Raw genomic sequence first — 23,205 nt, forward strand, 5'->3', positions numbered from 1 at the left:
GATGTACTCAGCTTTGTCTGGGCAAAGACACAATGTGCATGAAGTATCTACTGAACTAACAAGGAAAATATTTTGCCAGTGTGCTTAGACACTTTGACTATTGAAAAATCATTGTAGAAGGGCAATTACTAAATTTTAAAATCAATTTGGTAAATATGTTCCCGGAAAATAATCCATGACAAGCAGCAGGGAGGGAAGAATTGACTTTCAAATTACACACTCACGTTATTCATATTGAAGTATCAAAGAGACGGTATGTACAAACAGAAGTAATCAGCCAACATGTTTTGATCTTGCAGATGTACACAAAAATGACAATTAATAACTTCCTTTATGATATGAAGCTGGGAGTTTTTTACAGTTACATTATATGGACAATTATATTCAAGCTCAAGGCTAAAAATAATGAAAGACTATAAAACTACATTTTAACATTTAAAAATACCCAGGAAATTAACTGGAAAAGAAGGCAATGATCCAATTAATGAATTGGATGTATTAAATCAGGGGGCAAATGAGATAGCACAGAGCTCTATCGCAAAGGGCATGATTCTGCCAGGGGGCCAAAGACCCTTGGCTCCTGTTGATTTCAATGGGATTCACGGGTGCTCAGTGCTTTTTAGGAAGCTATCAGCATCTTGCAAGATAGAGGTCAAAATATGGAGAGAAATTCTGATGGCAAATGATCGTGACTATCCCAGCCAACTGGTCAACTGCTGCAGTGAAACAAGGGTGAGAGAATCAAGTGACCCTCCCTCCATGGGGATTTGGATAGGAAGAAGCCAAGAGAACAGAAAACGCAGTCCCGACTGGGTGTTAAATTAGGCTTACAATACCTTTAATACAGCATATATAAATATAGGAACAGATATGCAATTCTAAGTACTCAGTGCAGCTGTGGAGCTGGCAATTTGAATAATGCCCGTGTACACAAGCGTGTCAATTCATACCTCTACCCTATGTCTGCATTAGACCTAATGTGGTCACTAGCACACCAGATGTATTTCCATAGAGATCCAGCAGTGTGTTAATACATAGACTCATTAAAAATATTTAAAAATTATGTTGCTACCATGAAATGTACACTATAAGCCACAGCCAGCCCTTGTCCTTTGATCTTCTATTGCCAAATTAAATTACCAAAAAGACCATAAAAGAGTGAGAGCACAAGAATGAGAAAAAATAGAGAAGAAGGCAAGGAGTCTGTCATCCCTTTTGGTAAATGCAATACAACAACTACAGTTTCTTATTTTTGATATGCACGTGCAAACTAATAGTGAGATCTATAAAACCTATGGAATAATCTACCAAGAGAAGTGGTGGAAACCTCTCTACTTGGCACATTTAAAAACAAGATTGAACAAAGCACTTGCAACAGTACATACAATAGGGAACAATTATGCACTTCCCAGGGAGACCTAATAGGTCTTTCTCCACCTTTAAGCTCTTCACAAACTTAAAGCCAACTTCTGCTAGGCCTCCGCATGTGGGTAGGCATGGCTGATTTTTAAGGGAAAGACCAGCAAGATTTGGCTCTTAATTCTCACATTTCTGACCTCCATATTCTCTCACTTCCAAATGCATTCCTTTCTTCTATGAGAGTGGGAAGCCACTGTTTACACAGCAGCATGTTGTGATATCAGGAAGTCAGAATTGGGTCTTCACAACACACAGGAGCTGAGTGGCAATAAACAATAACAACAGGCAGATAATACAACAACGTAATGTTCCAAAAGTTCCCACCAGTCTCCACTCGTATCAGAATTGCTGTAGGTGTAGTGTCTGCAAAGTACTTTTGGAACCTTCAGGAAATGGGCAAAATAATTATCAAACATATTCATGTTATTTACAACCGCCTCTTTGTTAATGCTTTACTATTCTTAGACTTGAAATTACAAGTCATTTCTCAGCATACATAGAGGATCTAATCAAACCTAAAGATGTGCTTCCCCTTACCAACTAATTACATCCAAAAATCAGTTAGTACATAGAAAAAAAATATATACCTACCTATATGACAAGAATAAAGAAATGGCTTTATTCTCCTCTCGTAATGTTAACAAGGATGGATTTTGTTTGCTTCTAAGTCTCTAGAATCTTTCTTTCCTCCACAAATGCAAAAATGCATAGTGGGCACCACCTAATGGACAGAACAAGGGTTTTCCTTAATAACAACCTGAAAAACAGGGAAAAGATTCATATGAACCTTACTTTATCTCTAGCCTCTTTTATTACTATATTAAAACTGACTCATTCTGCACAGGAAACTAAAATGCTATATATCTACCAGAAAAGCATTACTACTCTCCAGCAACCAGTTGTTTCAATGTCACCTAATAGACAGCTCTCATCTTTAAATCTGATGATACAAAGAATCTGAGTTCCAAAGAGCTGTGTTTCACAAAATAATGATCATTTGCTTGGCCAGTGTTTTATTTTCTCAATTAAGAGTTGGAGGGGAAAATATAATTAAGCATAACCAGTCTGTTGCAGGGATGCTAAGCACCCACATCTTCCTTGGTTTACAATAAGTGCTCAGCACCTTTGAAAATCAAGGCCAAATAAAATTTAAATGTCAAAAATGCAACACAAAACACAGATGATCACAATCTATTATTCATTTGTATTACAGTTACACCAAAAGGCCTTAATATGAAATGTTTGGTAAGCACTATACAAACAGATGGAAAGAGACAGTTTGGTCCTGAAGAGCTTAGAATGTAAATAAACAGGTGGGAGAATGGAAGTGTTACTATCCCCCTTTTACAGAAGGGGAACTGAGGCACAGAAAGATTCAGTGACTTGCCCAAGGTCACACCAAAAATCTGTGGCAGAGTGAATGTCAGCGTTCTCTCTCAAGTCCCAGACCAATGCCTTAACCTCTATGCTAACTTTTTTCTCTGACCTTGTCTATGTGGAAAAGTTGCAAAGGTTTCATGTAATCCGTTTTTAAACCAATATAGTTAAACCAGTGTAAATCCATGTGGATGCTCTTATTTTAGTTTAAGGGGGGGCTTACTTTGGTTTAAACTTAAATCTTTTCTCAATCAATTTAAGCTAAACTGAAAAAAGCTATCCCCATATCAAAATCAGTGTGTGTACACAGAAGTTTGACTCAGTTTAAATCTACTGGTTTAAATTCACACCTCAGGTTATACCAGTGCACCTTTCCCATATAAACAAGTCCTCTATTTTATTAATGTAAAAAGGTACACATAGTCTGTCTTTGGAAAAACAATTTGAAACCATGCTTTAAGAAATGCCAAAAACAACACTTTATAACAAAGGCCAGTCATTGGGATCTTGCTATGAGTTGCACAAGGCAGGCTATTTAGGTGACAGCATCAAAGGAAAAATAGTGTGTGTGCAAAGCAGCCACAAGACAATTCAGTTCTTGAAAACATTTGGCAGGTTGGTTTTAGAAACAAGGCAAACGTCAATGAACTTTGCCTGTGCAAGGCTTCAAGGTCCATTCCCTTTCTGAGAAACTATCGCTTCATGAAGAAGGTTTTAAGGAGACTCCTCAGTGCCAAGTATAACTGAATAGAAATACTAGTGAAAACAGCAAGATGGAGGCACACACCTCAGATAATGCAAAAAGAAATCCTGAAGGAACAGCACCTTAATGAGCAGCAAGATTATTATGACTCTGTACATTTCAGCTCCCGAGCATCCACCCTAAAGGAAATATTTCACGGCCACACATCTCTGCAGAAACCTAGGCCCATGTAGAGAACAAGAGGGAGAAATGGCTGAGAGTGAAGTAAAGAATGGAATCTCCCGTAGCATACTGAAAAAGACTATGGGCCAGAACCCCAGTTGATGTAAATCAGGTAGCTCCACTGGAGCTACACTGATTTATACCAGTTGAGCATCTCGCCCTTGGGGCAAGCCCGTATTCCTTGCACTCCTGAAATTCCCATCAATTTCAGAGGCAATTTTGGGGTCTGCACAGGAATGCAGGAGTCAACCCCATAACTGCTTCAAAGAGGGTCTGCGATTAAGAGAAACTGCAAAAACAAAGCAACCAAAGAAAGTATTACTCTAAAAAAAACATCCCCTGACAGCAACAAATTGGGAAGATAGCACTGTTTAGACTGAAAGTTCTTTGTGGCAGGGAGGGTTTCATTTATTATCTGCTTGTGCAGCGTCTAGCACAATGAGGCACAACCTGATAGTGGCCTTTAAGCGCTACCAATTTACACATGTAACAGAGATTCAGATCCACTGCATCTAATAGAACCTACAGCATCCCAAAAAGGAATTTACGTACATGACAATGTGCTAGGACATCACCTTCCTACTAAATAAGCCCAGGCAAATCCAGGCTACGGAATGCAGACTGGGCTGGCAAACACCACAGCTTTTCCAAAGCCTATGAAATCAGCCACCGGCCTGAAGCATCTGAAAAACTTTCAGATTCATAGATCAGAGTTTACAGACTTCATTTAGCTCAAAGGCAAGTCCAATTAGTCTCTCTGAGTGATTTAGCTGCTCATTTGGAAGGGGGGGGGTGGAGTAAGCTAAATTGTTTGAAATTATCCCTAAAGGGCACTGTAAATCAAGTGTTAATGAGTGATCCTATGCAAAGGGCCACAGTAACTAAATAAAATAGTCAAGGTGCTAAGCGATAACATTCATTTTGTTTTCAATAATTTAACAAGCGTGGTTTTCAAGCCAGAAATATTTGCAAATGAAACCTCCATCACACACACACACCCTCACCCAAATGCAAGGCAAGATGCTGAATGTCATGAATTCCCATTGACTTCAATGGAGTTGAAGGTGCTGGGGTGTTCAGCATCCTTCAGGAACAGAACCATGATGAAAGAGGAACATTCACAATATGAATGAAAGAACATGCTAGTGAATCCATATCCTTGTTCCTCCCCCAGAGCTCACACAAATATGCAGTGTCCTGGTTCACTAATTATGTGGTGGGTTTATATATGAGAGAGAACAGAAGGAACAATTTAATACAAATCTACGACAAATCTTTAGACAGTTTTATTTCAATAGGTTACTTTTTTTCCCCTCAATTGAGTTTCATTATAGGTCACATCTGTCACACGATTGCGTTCACTGACCTATTTTGCAGTCAAATTCAATGCAACATGTTTTCAGATGTTCAAACAGTGATGTGGAATGGGAAACACTATCACACTATGAAAAAAAATACAGAATAGGCCCAATTCTGCAGTCTTTATTCCAGCAAAGATCTCACTGGGAATGTAAAGGGGTGTTAGTGTAAAAAAAAAAACAAAACAAAACAAACAAGGTTCATTTATTTTAATGGCTGTTTTGCATTAGTAAACAGAGAGAGATTTGGCTACCTGTTTTTAAAATCTAGCTTTCTCTCTGTCACATTTTCTTTTAATCTTGTCTCTTGGAGTTTATGTATTCAACAAGTTCCTGGAGCTTTTAGCAGTCTGTAAACACAGTTCGATGAAGCCAGTGCATCCAGTACTCAGGTGGAACATTGTGCAGAGACAACCTGGAAGAGTAGGACGTTGGACATAACCTGGAATGGTATCTGGAATCTTCTAAAGTTTAAGTTGAACATTCCACAGCAGAAGGTTCAGTGTTTACTTTCTTCTTAGCTTCTCAGAAGCTCACAGTTGTACAAAGACTCTGGAAAGTGCAACAAGGTTTCTGCCTCTACTGATTATCAGTGAAGTCACACAATACTGAACTGTTTTCCCTGCTCAAAAGGGTTGGATTTTTAAAGATCTATGCAATTCACAGTAAAATCACATTCCGTTACTTTATTTTTTGGCTGCATATAGAATGCAAGAGAATCCCTGCAAAAAAACAAAAAGGCATCACTAATAGAAACATTTCCTGAAAATTTTTATCTTTAAAGAAACATGAACTGCAATCAGTTTGAGCGATTAAATTATTTTTACCAGTAGCAACAGAAACATTTAATGATTCAATCCCAGGCTGCAACGTTCTTCCAGGAGGGATGATTAGCATCCTGTGGCACAAACTTCTTGTCTCCAAAGACAGCCCATACCCTTCATTCCCTGCAGAAAAAAGATATTGTATGGGTATGTTCATGCATTTGTGTTGCCAACTTCACACATTTTCACAACTCTGCCACTGATTTATGAATAAAACCGTCAACAAATGCCTTTTTAAAATAAAACCAGAACACCCTCCTGACAAATGCTGACTCACAGGAATTGTCCCATTGAGTTTGATAGGACAATATACATGATCAAGAGTAGTTTTGCAGGATACAGCTGTTAAATTGAAATCAGAGGTAACAAATGACAGCAATGTATCTAGTTTTTCTTATTGGCCCATTTCAACCTATCTGGATTTGTCTGTGGAGGTCTAGGGAGTTTCTGAGCCAGTGCTAATATCTTGCGCTTCTGCAGACTTTCATTACAAAGCCTCATAGCACCCTTTCAAGGGCCAGGGGAAATCCTTCCCTATTCCCAATGTACACACCCAGGCACATTACAGGAGGAAGCTTCATAGTGTCCAATGCTGGAAGCTGGATATAGAGGTTGATGGACCAATGGTCTGATCTGGTACAGCAACTCATTTGTCTCTATTGATATTGACTTGTTCAACTTTTCCAGTAGACGGTACTACCAGCTGGGTGCAACTCATGAACACAGAGAGTTTAACCAGAGACTTCAATTGATTAGTTGCTAAACCATCCAAAAACCCTAATATGTTTGACCTGATACACTAGTGAAGCAGAGTAGAAATCTATGCCAGGTCATTAGTAGTAGTTTGGCTTGTATTGTCACAAAGGAAAATGGAAAGGGAGCTGCTTAAAACAATTCCACTTGTAGACAAATGAATACAGAAGGCCCAGGCTATACAGAACCCCAGTACCATCCCCCTACCTCGGACTCCACATCGGCTCTATTATCAAAAGGTGTTTTCATGTTCATTTTTTATCGAGCTCCATAAATGCACCTGGTACATTTTAGACAAAGACAGAATAAGGTCCCTGGTCTGCAGCCAACAGAAAGATTCATAGAACAGGAAGGCACCCATTCCCCTTTCTGAGCCTTGCCAAAAAGGGATTGTTAATTCATACACTGGCCATCTCTACTGCATTTTAGACTTATTACTCTAGAACCTAGCAGCTGTCCTACATGCTGGAATTGTCTCTGTAACATGCCTGCAAGCCTCCATCTTCTGAGGCTGTCACCAAATCATCTCTCCAGTTTTTCTAAGGTACTTATATTGCCACCATTGCTGTACTATCTGAGCGCCTCAAGTCTTTAATATATTTATCCACTCAACACCCCGGTGAGATAGGGCAGTGCTATTATTTCCATACTACGGATTGGAAACTGAGACACAGAGCAGCTAAAGTGACTTGTCCAAGGTTACACAGGCAGTCTGAGGCAGAGCAGGGACTCAAACCTGTGTCTCCCAGGCTAGCATCTCAACCACTGTTGGTGGGAAAAGCAAGGATTTCACCTTCCCTTCTACTTTTTCTTGATTTGATACAGAAGAGAAAAGTTTTATAACTTCAAGCAATATTCATCTCATTAGACTTTTGCGCTCATATTCTGGTGTGCTCCTTCAGCTTGGGACAACAGCTATTGTCAGAGATGTCATGTTTCCTGGAACACTCCCTTTCTCTCACTGATAAGGGTCTTATGATTCCCAATAAAAGCAGCAATTTTGCTTCCAGCTTTTACAAAGCTTTTTATGGCCTTAGTCGCTTAAGATAATTAGAACCCATAAATTCAGGGCAAAAGACTTGCTGATACAGAATGACGTGGGAGGGAGTGCTGATGGAATCAGCTAAAATAATACAAGATGCTAGTTTATATTGCTGCACAAAACATTTACCACTTTGGCTCTTTGACTTTAATCTCATAGTTTTGTCTCTCAGAGTGCAGCTGAAATGCAATCATTTAATTATTTCTTTCAGACTGTAATATTGTTTAGGGTGTGGCCTGATGATTCAGGGGCTTGATAATGGGATGCAGAGCCTTTCATCTCTAAGTTAGGATTGGCCAGATGGGATCAGACCATGGTCCATTTAGTCAGGAGTGAAAGTAACTTAAAGGACTTATCAGTATTGCCAGGAGCCCCGGGCCCTTTAAATCGCCCTGCTGGTACGGATGACTGTGTACCGGCTCTTGCCAGTATGCTGTACCAGACCACATGGGCTTACTTTCACCTCCGCATTTAGTCCAGTATCTCATCTCCATAGTGACCAGCACTTGACGCTTCAGAGCACAGTGCAAGAAACCTCCTACACCACATAGTTAGAACTTGGCTTATGCCATGAAGCATGATGTTGAATATCACGGCCAGAATTTATGTTATCATTAACTATTGTAGCGTTGGATGTTGACAGCTCAAATCCAGCCAAAATAAGCAGTGACCAAAAGATGATGGTTGTTCGGTGGCCTGTTAAAAATGAATTTGATTGATCTAAGTGGACAGGTGTCCAAATAAACAAAACCACAGTAGGCGCCCTTATTCCCAGACTCAGCACCCATGCCAAGAACTGAAAGGATATGCAGAACTGGCAGGACAGGAAAGGGAGTTAATCCTATCCCGGCCCATACAGAGACCTTCAGTCTCTAGGGAAGTCAATCTGTTGCCTTAGGCATTGACTTTACACACAGACAACATTAAGAGATATTGTTCAGATCATTCTCTTTGGCAAGCGAGCAAGACTGTAGCTGACTAGGATGCTGGAAAGGCAAATTCAAGTCTGTAACACTTTTCTTATAAGACAGTGTGTGGGAAGCTTGCTTCCACACTAATTTATTGCTGCTCTTCTCTGTTTGCTGCCACAGGTATGCTACATATTTAGATCCAGGACATTTCTTCAAACAAACCCAGTATCACACAACTCCATAATGTTCAATTTTCTTTTCAGTGAAGAGTTAGTGCTCAGTAGAGAGTTGAAGTCATTACTGTTGTAAGGTTTGGGAACTCTTCTCATGCATCTACCAATCAGCCTCCAGTCTCCCCTGACAAAAGAATATTTGGACTTTTTCCGGGAGAAATCTCTCATAATTCAAGGTAATGACACTGCTGTCACTTTCTCTCTCTTCCTTTCTCTTGCTGTTGTCATCGCTTCTGGTATGTATTTCTTTGTGGTCCATCATCTGCATTGCCAGCCTTTCTATTCCCTTTGTAATATAGTGCCACACATCTTGTAGAGATGCCAGATTTGCTGTGTTGTCTTGTCAGTATTTCCTGGAGTTCAATAAACATTTTAATTAAAGAAATGTCTTCAGAGCCAAGTAAATGGTATTATCAGGCAGGATTACAGCCCCTCAATGGCTGATCGTCAGCATGACATTACCCTCCAGTGCAATGGTTCAAACCACCTTCGTTGCCTGCTGACATGAAGCAGCAAAAAGGGCTTCCAAATATGCATTCCTGGATGATTCTGCAATGTTTCTTACTTCAGCTGTAACGTCTACTTGCTTCTCTACCATTCAGACCATATAAACTCAAACATTTCTCCATAAAAGACAGCATCTTGGCAAATTCACTGCAATCACCTCCTTTATCTGCTTAAGATAAGTTTGGGGTGAGGAGGGATGTGCACTGCTCAGGGGTCAAGTAACAAACTAGAGTCACTCCAAATGAGAAAAAGGTTGGAAGTGACCAAAAGTTAATATTGTATCTCCATGGCTCTCAACCTTTCCTGACTACTGTACCCCTTTCAGGAGTCTGATTTGTCTTGCGAACCCCAAATTTCACCTCAGTTAAAAACTATTTGCTTACAAAATCTGACATAACAATACAGAAGTGTCACAGCACACTTGCTGAAAAATTGTTTACGTTCTCATTTTTACCATATGATTATAAAATAAATCAATTTGAATATAAACATTTTACTTACATTTCAGCATATAGTGTATAGAGAAGTATAAACAAGCCATTGTCTGTATGAAATTTTAGTTTGTACTGACTTTGCTAGTGCAGTCTGTTGTAAAACTAGGCAAATATCTAGATGAGTCGATGTACACCTCTGCGTACCCCCAGCGGTACACATACCCCTGCCTGAGAAACACTGATGGCTGTTTGGTAGCCAGCTGTGCGGAATGAGCAGCTAGATCCTATATCCACTGGGGCAGCTGTCCACATTATCAAAGCTGCCCATGTAATGGACACTCTTGTTGGCAATCTCAGTACAGCCCAAGCCTGAATAGCATGGAGACTCACCTGCACCCACCACCTTAGAAATGCCATCCTGTACCTGTCTGAGCACTTACAAATTTAGAGCCATGAACACTGACCTCTCTGGCCAGTACATCAGCACTAGCTTAAGAGGTGACATCTCCATATCATGAACCTTCACCCCAGTTCAAGTTTTGCACCGTAGCATACCTAATACTAAAACAGTGGGTTTATTCCAGTGAAACTCTAAGCAGCTGATGACGGGGACCTTATCCTCAACCTCAGATTTGCTGACTGTTCCTATGACTTCCCAGCCTTCTTCAGTTTTAGCCTTAGAAAGAAAAGGGGACAAAAAAGAAAAATATGATTCCAGGTTCTTTAAATTTATAAGAACAATACATACACATATAAGCTTTTAGATTTTCAGCACAAACATGCAGCTAACCTACGGTGTTTCTTCTGGTTTGTTCGTTTTTTAATACATCTAGGTCTTGTTTACACTTAAAACTTATACCAACATAGCTATACTGGCAAAACCCTGCAACTGTAGCGATAGCTTGCCACAGTTTCAGGGTAACTGCACCTGTAACCCCACCCCCGTGGGCCACTCCAGAAGTTCCCAGTCAGGGCTCTGGGAGGGACCCTTCTCCCACTCCCTGACATCCCCAGCAGACCAGCCTGCTGCTCTTTCTGAGGGCTATGAACAGTGTATTCCCAGCTGTCACAAGTTACCACAAAGCTCTTTCCAAGCACACACACGTTTTCTAAATGTAGAAAGAATTACAGAGAAAACATACAGAAAACAGTAAACAGATTTAAACTCACAGAAAACATACCAGGAATTACCCATCAGTCTTATGAGGCCCTAGCAGGCCAAAATCTTTCCAACTCTTCCACAAGGGTCAGGATCCCTCCTGTCCGTTCGCTGGATCAGACAGAAGGCCCTGAGTCAGTTCAAACCCAGCGTTCTAATACCAAAATCCCTTTCTTTGTCTGTTGGTTTCTGGGAAAACCCGTTTGAACCAGAACATGCAAACCTCCCAAGAGGGTGGCACCTCTCTGGAGGTGTTTGCAACCTAAGTGATTCACTTTAATCAAACTCCACTGTCTCTGGTTCCTGGAGAGCTGTGGTAACCCTCCCACACATTCGTATATAAATTTAACACAATGCCCCCAAAGATACTGCATGGGGTTGCAAATATCTGTCACACAGCTTATACCAGCAAAAAAGTGCTTTTGCTGGCATAACTTATTCCAGTCCAGTGAGCAAAATAAACTATGTTGGTAAAAGGAATTTTTTGCTGCTGTAGCTGCATCTCCACTAGGATTTCTGCCAGCATTCCTAAATCCTTAAAAAAATCACATCTGTAACCAGTACAGCTACGCCTGCAAAACCTGAAGTGTAGACCTGTCTTGAGAAGCCCAAACCAAAACTTTCAAACTTGGATGCCTAAAATTATGCCCTTAAATATGCAACCTGATTTTCAAACACTCTGAGCACTTTCAGCTCCCAACGCCCTTATCTAACTAGTGGGCAAATTCTGCTTCCCTTACTCTCGTTGAGTGGCATCTTAGAAGACTAGTAATCCCATTTTATTTGACAAAAGCTCAGTACAGGTGCCTTAATTTGGCCAGGATCCCTTTAACTAGAAAATCCACTTTAACAAGAGTCAAGTTGCTGCTTCTTGCCAACCTCATTTCCTGCGAAATCTGCACTTTTTACATTACACTACATTAAATTTACACTCCTATGATGCCACAGGTTAGACTGACCAATCTGGGTCCAATTAAATGGACTGCAGCAATGGCCCAAAATGTTAATAAATTGAGCTTTATAGTAACACGATGATTCTTCCAGGTGTTTCAATTAAATATCAATATCTTTTATGTGCTTTTTATCTCACCATCATCCAGAGCGCCGGCTGCCATAGATCTATAGTGGGGCTGGAGAAGGTTTCCAGCTTTGCACTGGAAGGAAGGGGCTAGACATCTCGGTACCTTCCTGGTGGTCAAAATAGGATACGCAGGGAGAAAAATACTGACTGTATGGGATCTCCACCAACAGACGTTGGTCCAATAAAAGATATTACCTCACCCACCTTGTCTCTCTAATACCTTAGGACCAACACAGCTACAACTACACAGCAAACAAGTGTGAGCTCCACAGACATTTCTCTAACACCAAGTCCATGCAATTCACTGGCCTCCAAACACTCCTCCAAAACTGATCAGATACTCTCTCTAATGCAAAGTAAGGATGCCAACTCTCTAATCACACAAAACCGAACATCCTTGCCCCGCCTCTTCCCCGAGGCCTCGCTCCTGCTCCCTCCATCCTCCCTCCCTCACTTCCACCAGGCTGAGACAGGGGGTTGGGGTGTAGAAGGGAGTGAGGGCTCCGACTGGAGGTGTGGTCTTTGGGGTGGGGCCAGAAATGAGGGTTCGATATGGAGGAGGGTGTTCTGGAGTGGCACAAGGGGTTGGGGTGCAGGAAGGGGTGAGGCTCTGGCTGGGGGTATAGGCTCTGGGGTGGGGCCAGGGTTTGGGGTGCAGGAGGGAGCTCCGGGCTGGGCTGAGGGGTTCAGAGTGTGGGAGGAGGCAGAGGGTTTGGGTGTCGGCTCTGGGAGGGAGTTAGAGTGGGAGTGGGAGTTCTGACTTGGGGCAGGGAGTTGGGGTGCAGGAGTGGATGCGGGCTCCAGGAGGGAGTTTGGGTGCAGGAGGGGTCTCAGGGCTGAGGCAGAGTGTTGGGGTGCAGGAGGGTATTCGAGGTTCAGGCCAATGAGAGCTGCGGAGCTGGCACTCAAGGCAAGGGGAGTGTGCGGAGCCCCCGTGGCAACCCCTGCACCTACAAGTCGGACATACCAGCTGCTTCTGGGAGCCACGCGGTGCACGGGCAGGCAGGGAGCGTGCCTTGGCTCTACTATGACACCAACCGGACTTTTAGCAGCCCAGTCAGTAGTGCTGACTGGAGCTGCCTGGGTCCCTTTTCAACTGGGCATTACAGTCGAAAACCGGATGCCTGGCAACCCTAATGCAAGGATATTTTTTGTTTTAAGAGTCTTTTCAAAACATTCTTCCCCTTCCATGGAGTTATTCATCAGAGGCTTCACTATGGAGCTCAGATCTCCAGATTCATTTTGTAGCTGCCCCTCCAACAAGGTTCACAGCATTCACAGCATTTCAACCCACCCACGGTTTCTCTTTGCCTCTACATTTTAACTGCTGCACAATGCTGCCCTCGTGTGACCAGCCTTTGAGCAGCAGCTGTAGCTGGTGGTGCATAAGACAGAGAAACAATGCGCAAACTCAACAGAGGTATGTCTACCTGCAGCTGAGAGCGAACCTCCCAGCCCAGGAAAGACAGAGAGGCGCTAGCTCCACTCAAGCTAGCTCACTAAAAATAGCTATGTGGAGGTTGCAGCACGGGCTGTAGCATGCACTAGCTGCACAATTATCAGCTCGTCTGACCCAGTGGATCCACGCTAGGGTGACCAGATGTCCCGATTTTATAGGGACAGTCACGATTTTTGGGTCTTTTTCTTATGTAGGCTCCTATTACCCCCCACCTCATCCCGATTTTTCACATTTGCTGTCTAGTCACCCTAATCAATGCTCATCTGGTGAGCCCGTACCACTGCCCATGCTGCAATGTCCACACAGCTGATTTTACTGTTCTCACTTTAGCCCTCCCCAGTACATCAGTCCACCTTGGCTAGGAGCCTTCTCTCCCAGCTGCAGTGCAGACATGCTCCTAAAGGCGACTGCAGAGCTGCCTACTTTCTCTGGGCTCAGTAACGTGGCTGCTTCAGTTTCTTTCTCTCAGGCTCCTTAATAACTTCACAAAGGCTTTTGTGTATCAGCTAACACCTCTTCTTGGGATCTGGTTTATTAATACCAAGCTCCAGAGGGAACAAAACTGCTGCTGAAGCTTCTCCTTCAGCAAGCTTGGTCTCTACACTCTAGCCTCTCTAGCAGGTATTAGCTCTTGCGCTTCCCAGGCCCTGTGCCTGGCAGCTAAGAGGAGCTGTGCAGACCTGCTCACACAATCCTCCTGCTCCCTTTTTAACTTTCCCCTCAGAAAGCCTGATTTAGCCGCATGGCCTGCCTGTCATGTGACATTATCATTCTCTCCACCTGTTAAGTGTCACAGTGGGGCTGGGACCCATCTCCCCTTAAAGGGTCAGTCACACTGTGACAGGTGTAAGGTAAAATTTCAAAAGCATCTGAGTGACTCATGAGCCCAAATCCCATTTTTCAAAGTAACATAAGTCCCTGAAAATGGGATTCAGTCAATTTTGAAAACTATACCCATAAGTTACATCAATATTAGATCTGTTCTCTATGCACATATAGGGGGATTTTCAAAAGCACATAAGTGATTCAGGACCACACGTGCCGTTGACTTTCAATAGGAGTTGTGCTCCTAAGTGACTTAGGTGCTTTTGAAAATTCCCTTTGCTCTTTAAGGGACATTTATTCAAAAGGATTACAGGGTGGTTAGTTCAAAAGCATCAACCCTGACAACATGGAAGCAGGTGCCTTTATTTGTTTCGGTTTATAAAAATGTTCCTATATGAAGCATTAAAATCTACACCCATTGATACATAGAGAGAGCTACTCACTTGGCCCTGCAATGCATTTATTGCAACTTATTTACTGATTTTAGCTCCCTTAGAAAGCAGACACTGCACAGTCTCCTTTGGCTTGAACCATTGTCTGCAACCAGTGGGAAGTTCTCCCACAGACGCCTTGGACCAAGGTTGTTACTTATCCAAAAACAGTTTGGGATTTTTATGTAGTTAGATTGTAAACTCACTGGGACAGGACCCATCACCATGTTATATATTTGTACAGCGCCGAGCACAACAGGGCCTTAATCCCTGATTGGGGTCATAGGCACCAACACAATACAAATAAATAATTAAGTGTCTGAACCAGATTCTCATGGCTGAGGAGAAATCAGAATAAGTGGCAGTGCTGTTATTGTTCAGCTAATACATGGTATGATGGCCTAAAATAAGCAATTGATACATATTTATTTTAAATTCCCTTAGCTGTTTAAGGGATATTCAAGCTAAAAGGTTACAAGGTACATAGTTCAAAAGCATCAACCCAGACAAGTGTCTTTATTTACTTGATAGATAAAGATACAGCTTATAACTACAGATAGTAAGTGAAACTGGGAGCTGGGTGCCATTTGTGCCTTTGAAATCTCTGTGATCAGGGATGTGCATGTAACAGCCTATAGCTGTGCACCAAATGTTGTAAAAAGGTGATCTCTGACAGGCCACACGATCTACTTGGTGAGATGACCTGAAAGTTCTTGGGACCTTTAGTGGTAAAAGGACAAAGAAAAAAAAGAAAACTGGGCTCTTCTACCTTCAGAAATCTCTGGAGATTATCTGTGCTGTATACTTCCAAAACCTCCATGGCTCCAGCGCTTGCTTTGCTCACCGTAGGAGTAAGGGGGCAGCTGTGAGTAGAGAAGCCAAGAAAAGTTCCAAGTTAAACAAAGCAAAACAAAACCCCTGAAAAACTGTTTTTACTAGCTCATCCGATTGCTTTCATGACTCACTTTAAATCAGTTTACAAATTATTCTCTTCACTTTATAGATGCACTTTCTTATAGGGAATGGGAGGTTTTGACAGGAACACAGGGACAAGACTGGAGGAGCACTTCTGACACCAAGACGAACTAAAAATGGTAACAAAACAAAACTTCTCATCAAACCAAGTTTAAATACCTCTGGCTATCTTTATATGTACCTACTGCACTGGTGACTCCTTCCCATTGTTAAAGATCTATGTGAATCCTAGCCTTGCATACATGAGACCTTCCTGCCACACACCTGTATCAGCAGGGCTAATCCCCTATTTGCCTCCCTCAGCAGAAGCTATTCAGAAGAGAGAAGGCAGGCAGAAGCGAGCATCCCTCCCACCATCACGGGCCTCACAAGGCTTCTACTCTATCCTCCTTAAAATCACCTCTGCTGTGATGCCTATAATGCAACAGTTAGGCTGCTGGGACCATTGCTCATCACCTTGCTCATAATCTTCTTGCTATTCCCTCGTGCTCCCCATGTCTGTTCATCTCCACCTGTTGTTTCTCATCTTATACTTAGATTGTACTTTCCTTAGGGCAGGGATTATCTTTATGTTATTTGCATGTCCAGTGCCTAGCACAGTGGCACCCTGCTCCCTGTCTGGGGCCTCTGGGTGCAACCTTAATAGTTCTACCTCAAAATAATTGTGTTCCCTCTGCATTAAAATATATCTCCAAAAAAACACACACAGTGGTGGAGTGGCTCAGCAAATGAAATTGATCAGAAAAGCACAGCTCAGAGGTGCAAGAATGCATTCATTCCTGGAGTGAGAACAGCAGGCATCCAGCCAAATCTCGCAATCCTGCAAGCAGCAGTCTTGCACTTTTTAATCTAGAGGCAGAGTGACTACAATAAACATACCATAGGAAAAAAGAAAAAAACCTAGGATAGAAAAGAATTCAGGGCTGTTCTGACCAGCAGTACCTGTGCCTTTTTAGTCAATTTATACACTCCACTTAGGAGCTGTGGACACATGGCAATCTGTGTGGGTGTGTGTTTGTGCACAGCACAGAACTGAGCATGCTTACAAACCTCTTTGCATCCCAAGAGATCCCATCTCTCTAGCTATCTTGAGGTTTTATACCACAGTATCTGAATGCCTTCCCTGTAAAATCAGTAGCAATAGTTTTCTCCCCAGCAGACTTCAAGGGGACTCCAGCTCTGTTTCAGAACAAAACTCTACTTGGGGGTACGGGTTTTCGATTTTTTCGGTAGCATCTTGGGGTAGAAAGCATGTAAGTGCTGCGAGGGTCATTTTCATGATGGAAAGGCTTGCTCAAAGAGGAAGGCTTTGCAAAATTTCCAAAAGATGGTCAAACTCCGGATTCACCTGATGTCCTCTGGGAGTTTGTTCCAAAGCCAGATCCCCTCGACCGAGAATGCTTTGTCTTCACCTCTCACACACCTTTGTGATCCACATTGACTCAGAGAGCGCAGCTGTTGTGGTGGTGAACAAATCAAAATTGATGTCGCTGGGGCATGATCTATTAATTGCTTTGAAACTCTCAGTAGTTCAAACATATACACACACCCTATACAAGGATATGGCCATCCATTTCCAGGGTGGAACATGACATCTCAACAATTTAGGTGAAAAAGGTAGCATCCAGCTGAAACTACAAAGTAGGCAGGATGCAACAACCTGAGCTGGAATATGTCCAGAGTGGTGGGACTGACACTCTATTTCTTACAAAAAGGATGATGGGATCTTTAATGCCTACAAAAGGACCTTGGTTTTACATCTTATTTGAAAGACTGGTGAACTGTTTAGGCAAAGACAACAAAGCAATACATACTGGAAGAAGGAAATTACTCTTGGCATCTTATACAGAATAAGCTCAGAGAAGGGCTCCAGTTCCCTTTATGAGGAGTTAGCACTGGGGGACAGGACAGTTAAGTATGTGTGAGCAAATCCTCATTATATCCTGGAGTCTTTCCACATGCAGAATCAGACCCATAGGGTTTGAAAACTTGGACTGCAGAAAAAAAAAATCCCTTCTCTCCACGGCTGAAAGGGAATGGCTTTTTGGTCACTGAAATGAATGAGTGCAGAGGGGGCAGTTAGAATGCCAGAGGTTAAGATATGTTTTTAATCCCTTTGCAACTCAGAAACTCTTATAGCAATAAGGGAAAAAACAGCAATCAGAGATTGCCCAGTGTGCCGGTAGTTACACAACACACTGTCCAATGGGGAGCAGAGGATTTTCTAATTTTGGCTCATGGTCCTGCTGCAGAGGCAGTGAGAGGGGTCCAATGGGAAAAGGTGCAAGTTGGTCACACACACACCCCACCCCTTCCAGCTGACAAATGGAAACTGCACTAACTGGCTCCTAAGGCAGTTGCATACAGAAGGCGGACTGCAGCGATAAAAGGGGGGATGCATTTGAAAACAGAGAGATCCAAAGGAGTTACCAAACGAAACCTTCCCCACTTTCCATCTCTGAAGGAGCACAGGTTGCTGAAATGAAATCAGCGTCTGTCCCAAAGCAGCAAGCAAAGCCGATATCCTAATGCTGCCATTATTTACACAGCATTGCCAATTCACAACGCACTCGACAAAGCAAATAAGAGATCTAGGTTCCTGCCCCCAAGGCTTTACAATCTAACTGAAACTAAAACAAAACATGGGACTGCACTGGTGAGAGGAGCATTGTAGGAAGGCCCTCTGGAAAAGAGGGGAATTTAAGAAGGGATTTGAAGGAAAGGGAGGGTGCGCTTGGTAGACTACAGGTAGGAGCTTTTCCAATTATTGAAGGACTCATACGTGAAAATCAGAGATCATAGATGGGGTGAAATAACATTAATAATACCAAGCTCTACCTGCTTTTGATCAGTAGCTCTCAAAGTGCCTTACAAAGGTCAGCATTATTATCCCATTTTACAGATGGGGAAACTGTAAAGGCACAGAGGCATGAACTGACTTGCCTACGGTCACTCAACTGGCCCAGGGCAGAGCTGAGAATAGAAGCCAGGCCTCCCCAGACCAGTGCTCTATCCACTAGGCCATGCTGCCTCCCATATGCAGAGCTTCAGCAGCCAGTGTAGTTTCTATATCTGTTTGGTACATGCTTTGGGGGTCATTCGGGGTAAAAGGAGCTATACAAATATGTAAGGCAGTAACATCCTTTGGAAGACAGCAGTAATGTGAACAGGAAACCCCACCACAGAAGCAAAGCAAAAAATTTACCTGCCCTTTTGGCTGGTCACCACTCTGTCAACTCCTAAGAAGTACGCGGAACGCAGCACTGCACCCAGATTCATAGGATCCTGTATCTGCTCCAGCACCAGCCAAATCAGCTGTGTGCCCAGACCAACCTGGGGAGCTTCAGCTTCTTCCAAGCTACTAGGATGGAGAGGAGTGACCTCTAAGCAAACTCCCTGGTGGACTCGACCTTTGCAAAGAGCATCCAGCACCTGCCTTCTGACATGGTGCACGGGGACCCCGCAGGCCTTAGCTCGTTGGGCAAACTCTTCCATCACAGGCCGTGCGCAGCTGCTGTCCGACTTGAGGAACAACTGGAAAAAGTCCCTCTTTGACTGCGAGAAAGCCAGGGAGCAGGGCGCAATGCCAAACAAGATCTCCGAACCTTTGGTCCTTTCAATGGACATCGGCTTTGGCACTGGTCTTTTCTGCTCTTTTGAAAAGTCATCCTCTCTCAGGTTCCTAAATTCCTCACTGGAAGATGCAGCCTGCTCAGTGCTTCTCTTTCTAGACTTCCACTGCCACCGCAAATTCTTCTGAGGGATGAGGCCTTTATAGCTTTTGGGAGGAGGATGTGATTTGGGGATCACTCGTGCAGCAGCATTCCCAAGTCCCAATATTGGAAGCTCGTGGCTGCAGTGGTGGTGTGAATTTCCTCCATTCCCAAACCCTGTGGGTGATGAAGATTGCGATGGCTCCTTCTCCTGAGCCAAAAGATGTCGGACTGCCCGAAAATGACTGTTGCAACTAAAAGGAAATGAAAGTCTTTCAGCTTTCCAGATGTTGAACTTAAAGATCTGCACCATCACCACCACAAAGGCCATTCTACCACTCAAGTCTCCTCCGTCGGAACGGCTATCCCTTGAAAAAGGAGATAATGGACTAGTTATGCAATACGGGTTAATATCCCACTAATATTTACAATTTTAAAACATGCTTATGATCAGAAAAAGGACTATTTACAAATGGAAACCTTACACTTAACTTCCACTCTACTCCCTGCCTGTGTTCCAAGTCATAGCTGCTCTTTGCTGACTAAAACAAGTTTTTAATATTAGCTTAATATGCTCACGGGAGAATGAACTGGATTCCATTCTGGCTCATGCGCTCACAAACAGAATTAGCTAAGATCAAACTGCAGAATCTTTCACCGATGGCCACACGTAAGCCACACAAAGTGGCTCGTTTGACTCTCAAAATATAGTTAAATACTCTGGGCCAGATTCTGTGCTGGTGGAAACTGGTTTAGCACCATTCAAATAGAAGATGCTATGCCAACTTAGATCAGTTTATGAACCGGTCCTCTATTTCATCACTCCAGCCTACCTCAACCTCTGGCCAATAACATTAACTTATAGTCATGGTCAAGAATGTTCCCTGCATGATTTTCTTTTAAATACACATCTATATACTGCAAGCATTTCTGACTGTAACAACAGACTTAAGAAGCCATAAGTTGTGCCATATGAGAGAGTATTTCATAGATTTGCAACAAAGTTGTCATACTGAGTATTGCCTGTCTATGTCATATATTATTGATGATCTCCATGAAGGAAAAATACAGAAGAATATACGTATTATTCACAGTGATAAACTCAACTAGCAGAACTTGTTCACATTGAATATAGTCTGCTTTAGGTTCTTATATGGCCCCCATTGTCATACTGAGCACCTTGCAAACTGTAACATACTTATTATCACAATACCCTCACGAGGTAGGAAAGTACTTTTCTATTCTGGGCTCTCCCACTGGCCTACTGGATGACCTTGGCCTGGTCACATCCCTCTTCCATGCCTCAGTTTCCCCATCTGTAAAATGGGGGCTAATGATGACTTCCTTTGTAAAGTGCTGAGATCTACTGATAAAAGCGCTAGATAAGAACTAGCTATTATTATCCCAATTTTCCAGATGGGGAACTGAGGCACAGAGAGGCTAAGTTACTGACTCAATGTCAAACAGGAAGTTTGTAGTAGAACAGGAACATGATGCAAGGTTTCCCATGTTCTAGGCTTGTATCCTAACCACTGGACCATCCCCATTCACCTCTTGGACACAGCTTTATTAGTCTAATATATTGCTACAGAGACAAAAACAATAAGCAGGGCTAAGCACCAAGGCTGCAGAGATCCTCACTGCAAAACTTCAGTCATCTTCAGTGCTTGCTGGTGTTGCAAACCAGAGCACCAATGCACTAGTCTGCTATCCAGCCGCATTACAAGATGGAAACAAACAGCCTCGGGGGGGAAAGAAGAGCGGGTTTTAGGGCTGACAGGGGCGGGACTCCTGGGCGCTCCGTTCAATTCCCAGCTCTGCCATGGACTTCTTATGCGACTCTGGGCGAGTTCTAGTCTCTCTGCCTCGGTTTCCCTTGTTTGACAAGAGGATGCCGTTGGCTGTGTCCCCAGGGCGCTGGGACGAGGCAGGGACGGATACGCAGCGCCGGTGAGAGGGGGCCTGTGAGTACTGTAGAAGCAGGGCCCGTTCTGGGGAAAAGGAGAACGGGCCCCACCTCCGGGCTGGCGCGCTGGGCTAACGCTCTCTACCCGCTGGAGCCTGAGGCGGGGGAGGCTGGTTCGGCCCCAGGCCCAGGCGGGAAACGGAGTTTTGCGGGGCTAGAAGAGCCCCGTGCGCGGCGGGGAGGAGACAAGGCTGCGCCCGTCCGGTCCCCACAGCCCCGCAGGCGCGTCACCCGCGGGCTCTGGCCGGGGGAAGCGAGCCGGGCCTGGGCGCCGGGGGCGGGACACCCGGGAGGCAGCGCGGGGCGGGGGGGCGGCTCCAGTCTCCCAGGCTGGGGGAGGGGTCACCCAGACCCCCGCCCCCCCATCGGTGACTCCTCGCTAGCAGCCCCGGGGGGGGGGGCGACAGAACTCAGCAACCTCCCCCGCCTCCTCCCTTGGCGCCCCCACACACTCCCCTACCTCACACTCCACTTCCGGGTCCGCGCGCCACCATAGAGAGGAAGGGACAGAAGGCCGCCCTGCGCTGCAGCGCCACCTGCTGGTAGGCGTTGTCTGGTGCGGAGCGTGCCCGCGGGCGGAGGCCTGGTGGCGTGGGCGGCTGGGGTCACTCAGGCTCCAGCAGGTCTCTAGGGGCAGCTGGGCAGGTCCCAGGGGCACCAGTGCTGGAGCTCAGCTGGCCCTGGATGTTGCCCGGGGGACCAATGTGTCCTGCATGCCCTGCAATGTGCTGGCGCAGCCCGAGAGCGCCAGTGCACGCCCCCAAGGATCTCCTATGGTGGGGTGACCGTGCATGTGCCCTGGAGTGGGCCGGCGTGTGCACTGTTCCCTGCAGATAGCCATATCCCAGAGGAGTGCCTCATACCCGGCAGGGTGTCTGTGGGCCCGCTAGGGTGACCAGATAGCAAGGGTGAAAGATCGGGACAGGGGATGAGGGGTAGTTGGCATCTATACAAGACAAAGCCCCAAATATCAGGACTGTCCCTATAAAATGGGGACATCTGGTCACCCTACGGCCCACCCCTGCCCGGAAGCTGTGCTCGAAGGCTGGGAATAATCATGCTGACTCCGGCAGATGCTCAGGACCTATGGCCGGACTATCAAAGTGAAAACAGTGCCTTGGCAGCGTGCACTGAGAGGAGAGACCTTGCCTGGCGCCTGCAAATTTGCCTGCTTGCCACACTCAGGAAAATCACACACACACACACCACACAATCTCACGATGAGCACAAGCTTTTGACTCCAGCCTTGACTGTGGCTTCAGTTGCACACAAAATGATTCCACGGCCTGAGAGAGAAGCTTATTTTGTAAAGACATCATTTACAAGGTCACTCAGCAGAGCTGGGAGTGATATCCAGGTCTCCAGCTTTGCTGATATTTTCTTGGAAAATGTAACTTCTTGGCAATTATTACTGCCCTTCTCTGTAAAGCGATGCATGTCTTCAGAAATTCCCAAAGACAGGGACCAGCTTTTTATCTGTCCTGGTTTGACACCTTGATATCATTTCCCTCACTGTCAAGTGAACCTTCGGGCATGGGAGAGAATGGGCCAAGTTGCTAAAGATGTTTGGCTCCTTGGTAGCCAGCAGAGGGAGCTTGGCTTCTACTAATACACAGAAACCCTCCTGATGAACAATGCTAAAATCCAGTTAGGGTAAAGAGATGCTTGACAAGATAAACAAATCTTACAGAGCCAAATTCATCCCAGGTGTAATTCCATTGGCTTCAGTGAAATCTAGCTCAGTCTTGTGCTTGAAAATGCACATTTAAAAATGCAGCTTCTTCTGCTGAAGACCAACCAAATGTCTCAGCTC

At 44.2% G+C, this 23,205-nt stretch overlaps 1 protein-coding gene and 1 long non-coding RNA gene across 4 annotated transcripts in view; both read right to left on the reverse strand.

Moving 5' to 3' along the window:
* LOC127037517 (uncharacterized) overlaps positions 1 to 2,501 on the reverse strand; it is an 82,966-nt gene extending 80,465 nt beyond the window's left edge. The window contains exon 1 of the long non-coding RNA XR_007770378.1: positions 2,011 to 2,501. This is a non-coding gene — a long non-coding RNA (uncharacterized LOC127037517). The remainder of the gene's footprint in view (positions 1 to 2,010) is intronic.
* Positions 2,502 to 5,274: 2,773 nt separating this feature from the next.
* MRM1 (mitochondrial rRNA methyltransferase 1) lies at positions 5,275 to 21,896 on the reverse strand. 3 transcript variants are annotated; one of them, XM_050929335.1, is made up of 6 exons: positions 21,853 to 21,896; positions 18,919 to 19,794; positions 15,508 to 15,601; positions 10,339 to 10,459; positions 5,907 to 6,026; positions 5,275 to 5,801 (listed from the first exon to the last, which is right to left on the reverse strand). In XM_050929335.1, exons 2-6 carry the CDS (start codon positions 19,755 to 19,757, stop codon positions 5,761 to 5,763), a joined length of 1,215 nt encoding a protein of 404 aa, XP_050785292.1. In that variant the 5' UTR covers positions 19,758 to 19,794; positions 21,853 to 21,896; the 3' UTR covers positions 5,275 to 5,760. The 3 variants fall into 3 exon arrangements, with proteins under 3 accessions (XP_050785292.1, XP_050785291.1, XP_050785293.1); XM_050929334.1 differs by lacking the exon at positions 21,853 to 21,896 and adding an exon at positions 21,047 to 21,626; XM_050929336.1 differs by lacking the exons at positions 5,275 to 5,801; positions 10,339 to 10,459; positions 21,853 to 21,896 and adding an exon at positions 21,047 to 21,627 and having other exon boundaries at positions 5,931 to 6,026.
* Positions 21,897 to 23,205: the final 1,309 nt, after the last annotated feature.

This window comes from Gopherus flavomarginatus, chromosome 19, assembly GCF_025201925.1.
Source record: "Gopherus flavomarginatus isolate rGopFla2 chromosome 19, rGopFla2.mat.asm, whole genome shotgun sequence".
Classification (NCBI taxonomy): Eukaryota; Metazoa; Chordata; order Testudines; family Testudinidae; genus Gopherus; species Gopherus flavomarginatus.

What these genes read in the sequence shown, in the direction of transcription:
- MRM1 (XM_050929335.1), bottom strand. Translation starts at nt 19,757, where the DNA reads ATGGCCTTTGTGGTGGTGATGGTGCAGATCTTTAAGTTCAACATCTGG. An exon ending in ATCTCCAGAGATTTCTGAAG is followed by an intron (nt 10,460 to 15,507) that starts GTAGAAGAGCCC and finishes TTTCTTTCTAAG; the next exon opens with GCTAAAACTGAAGAAGGCTG. An exon ending in AAATGTTTCTGTTGCTACTG is followed by an intron (nt 5,802 to 5,906) that starts GTAAAAATAATT and finishes GTTTTTTTGCAG; the next exon opens with GGATTCTCTTGCATTCTATA.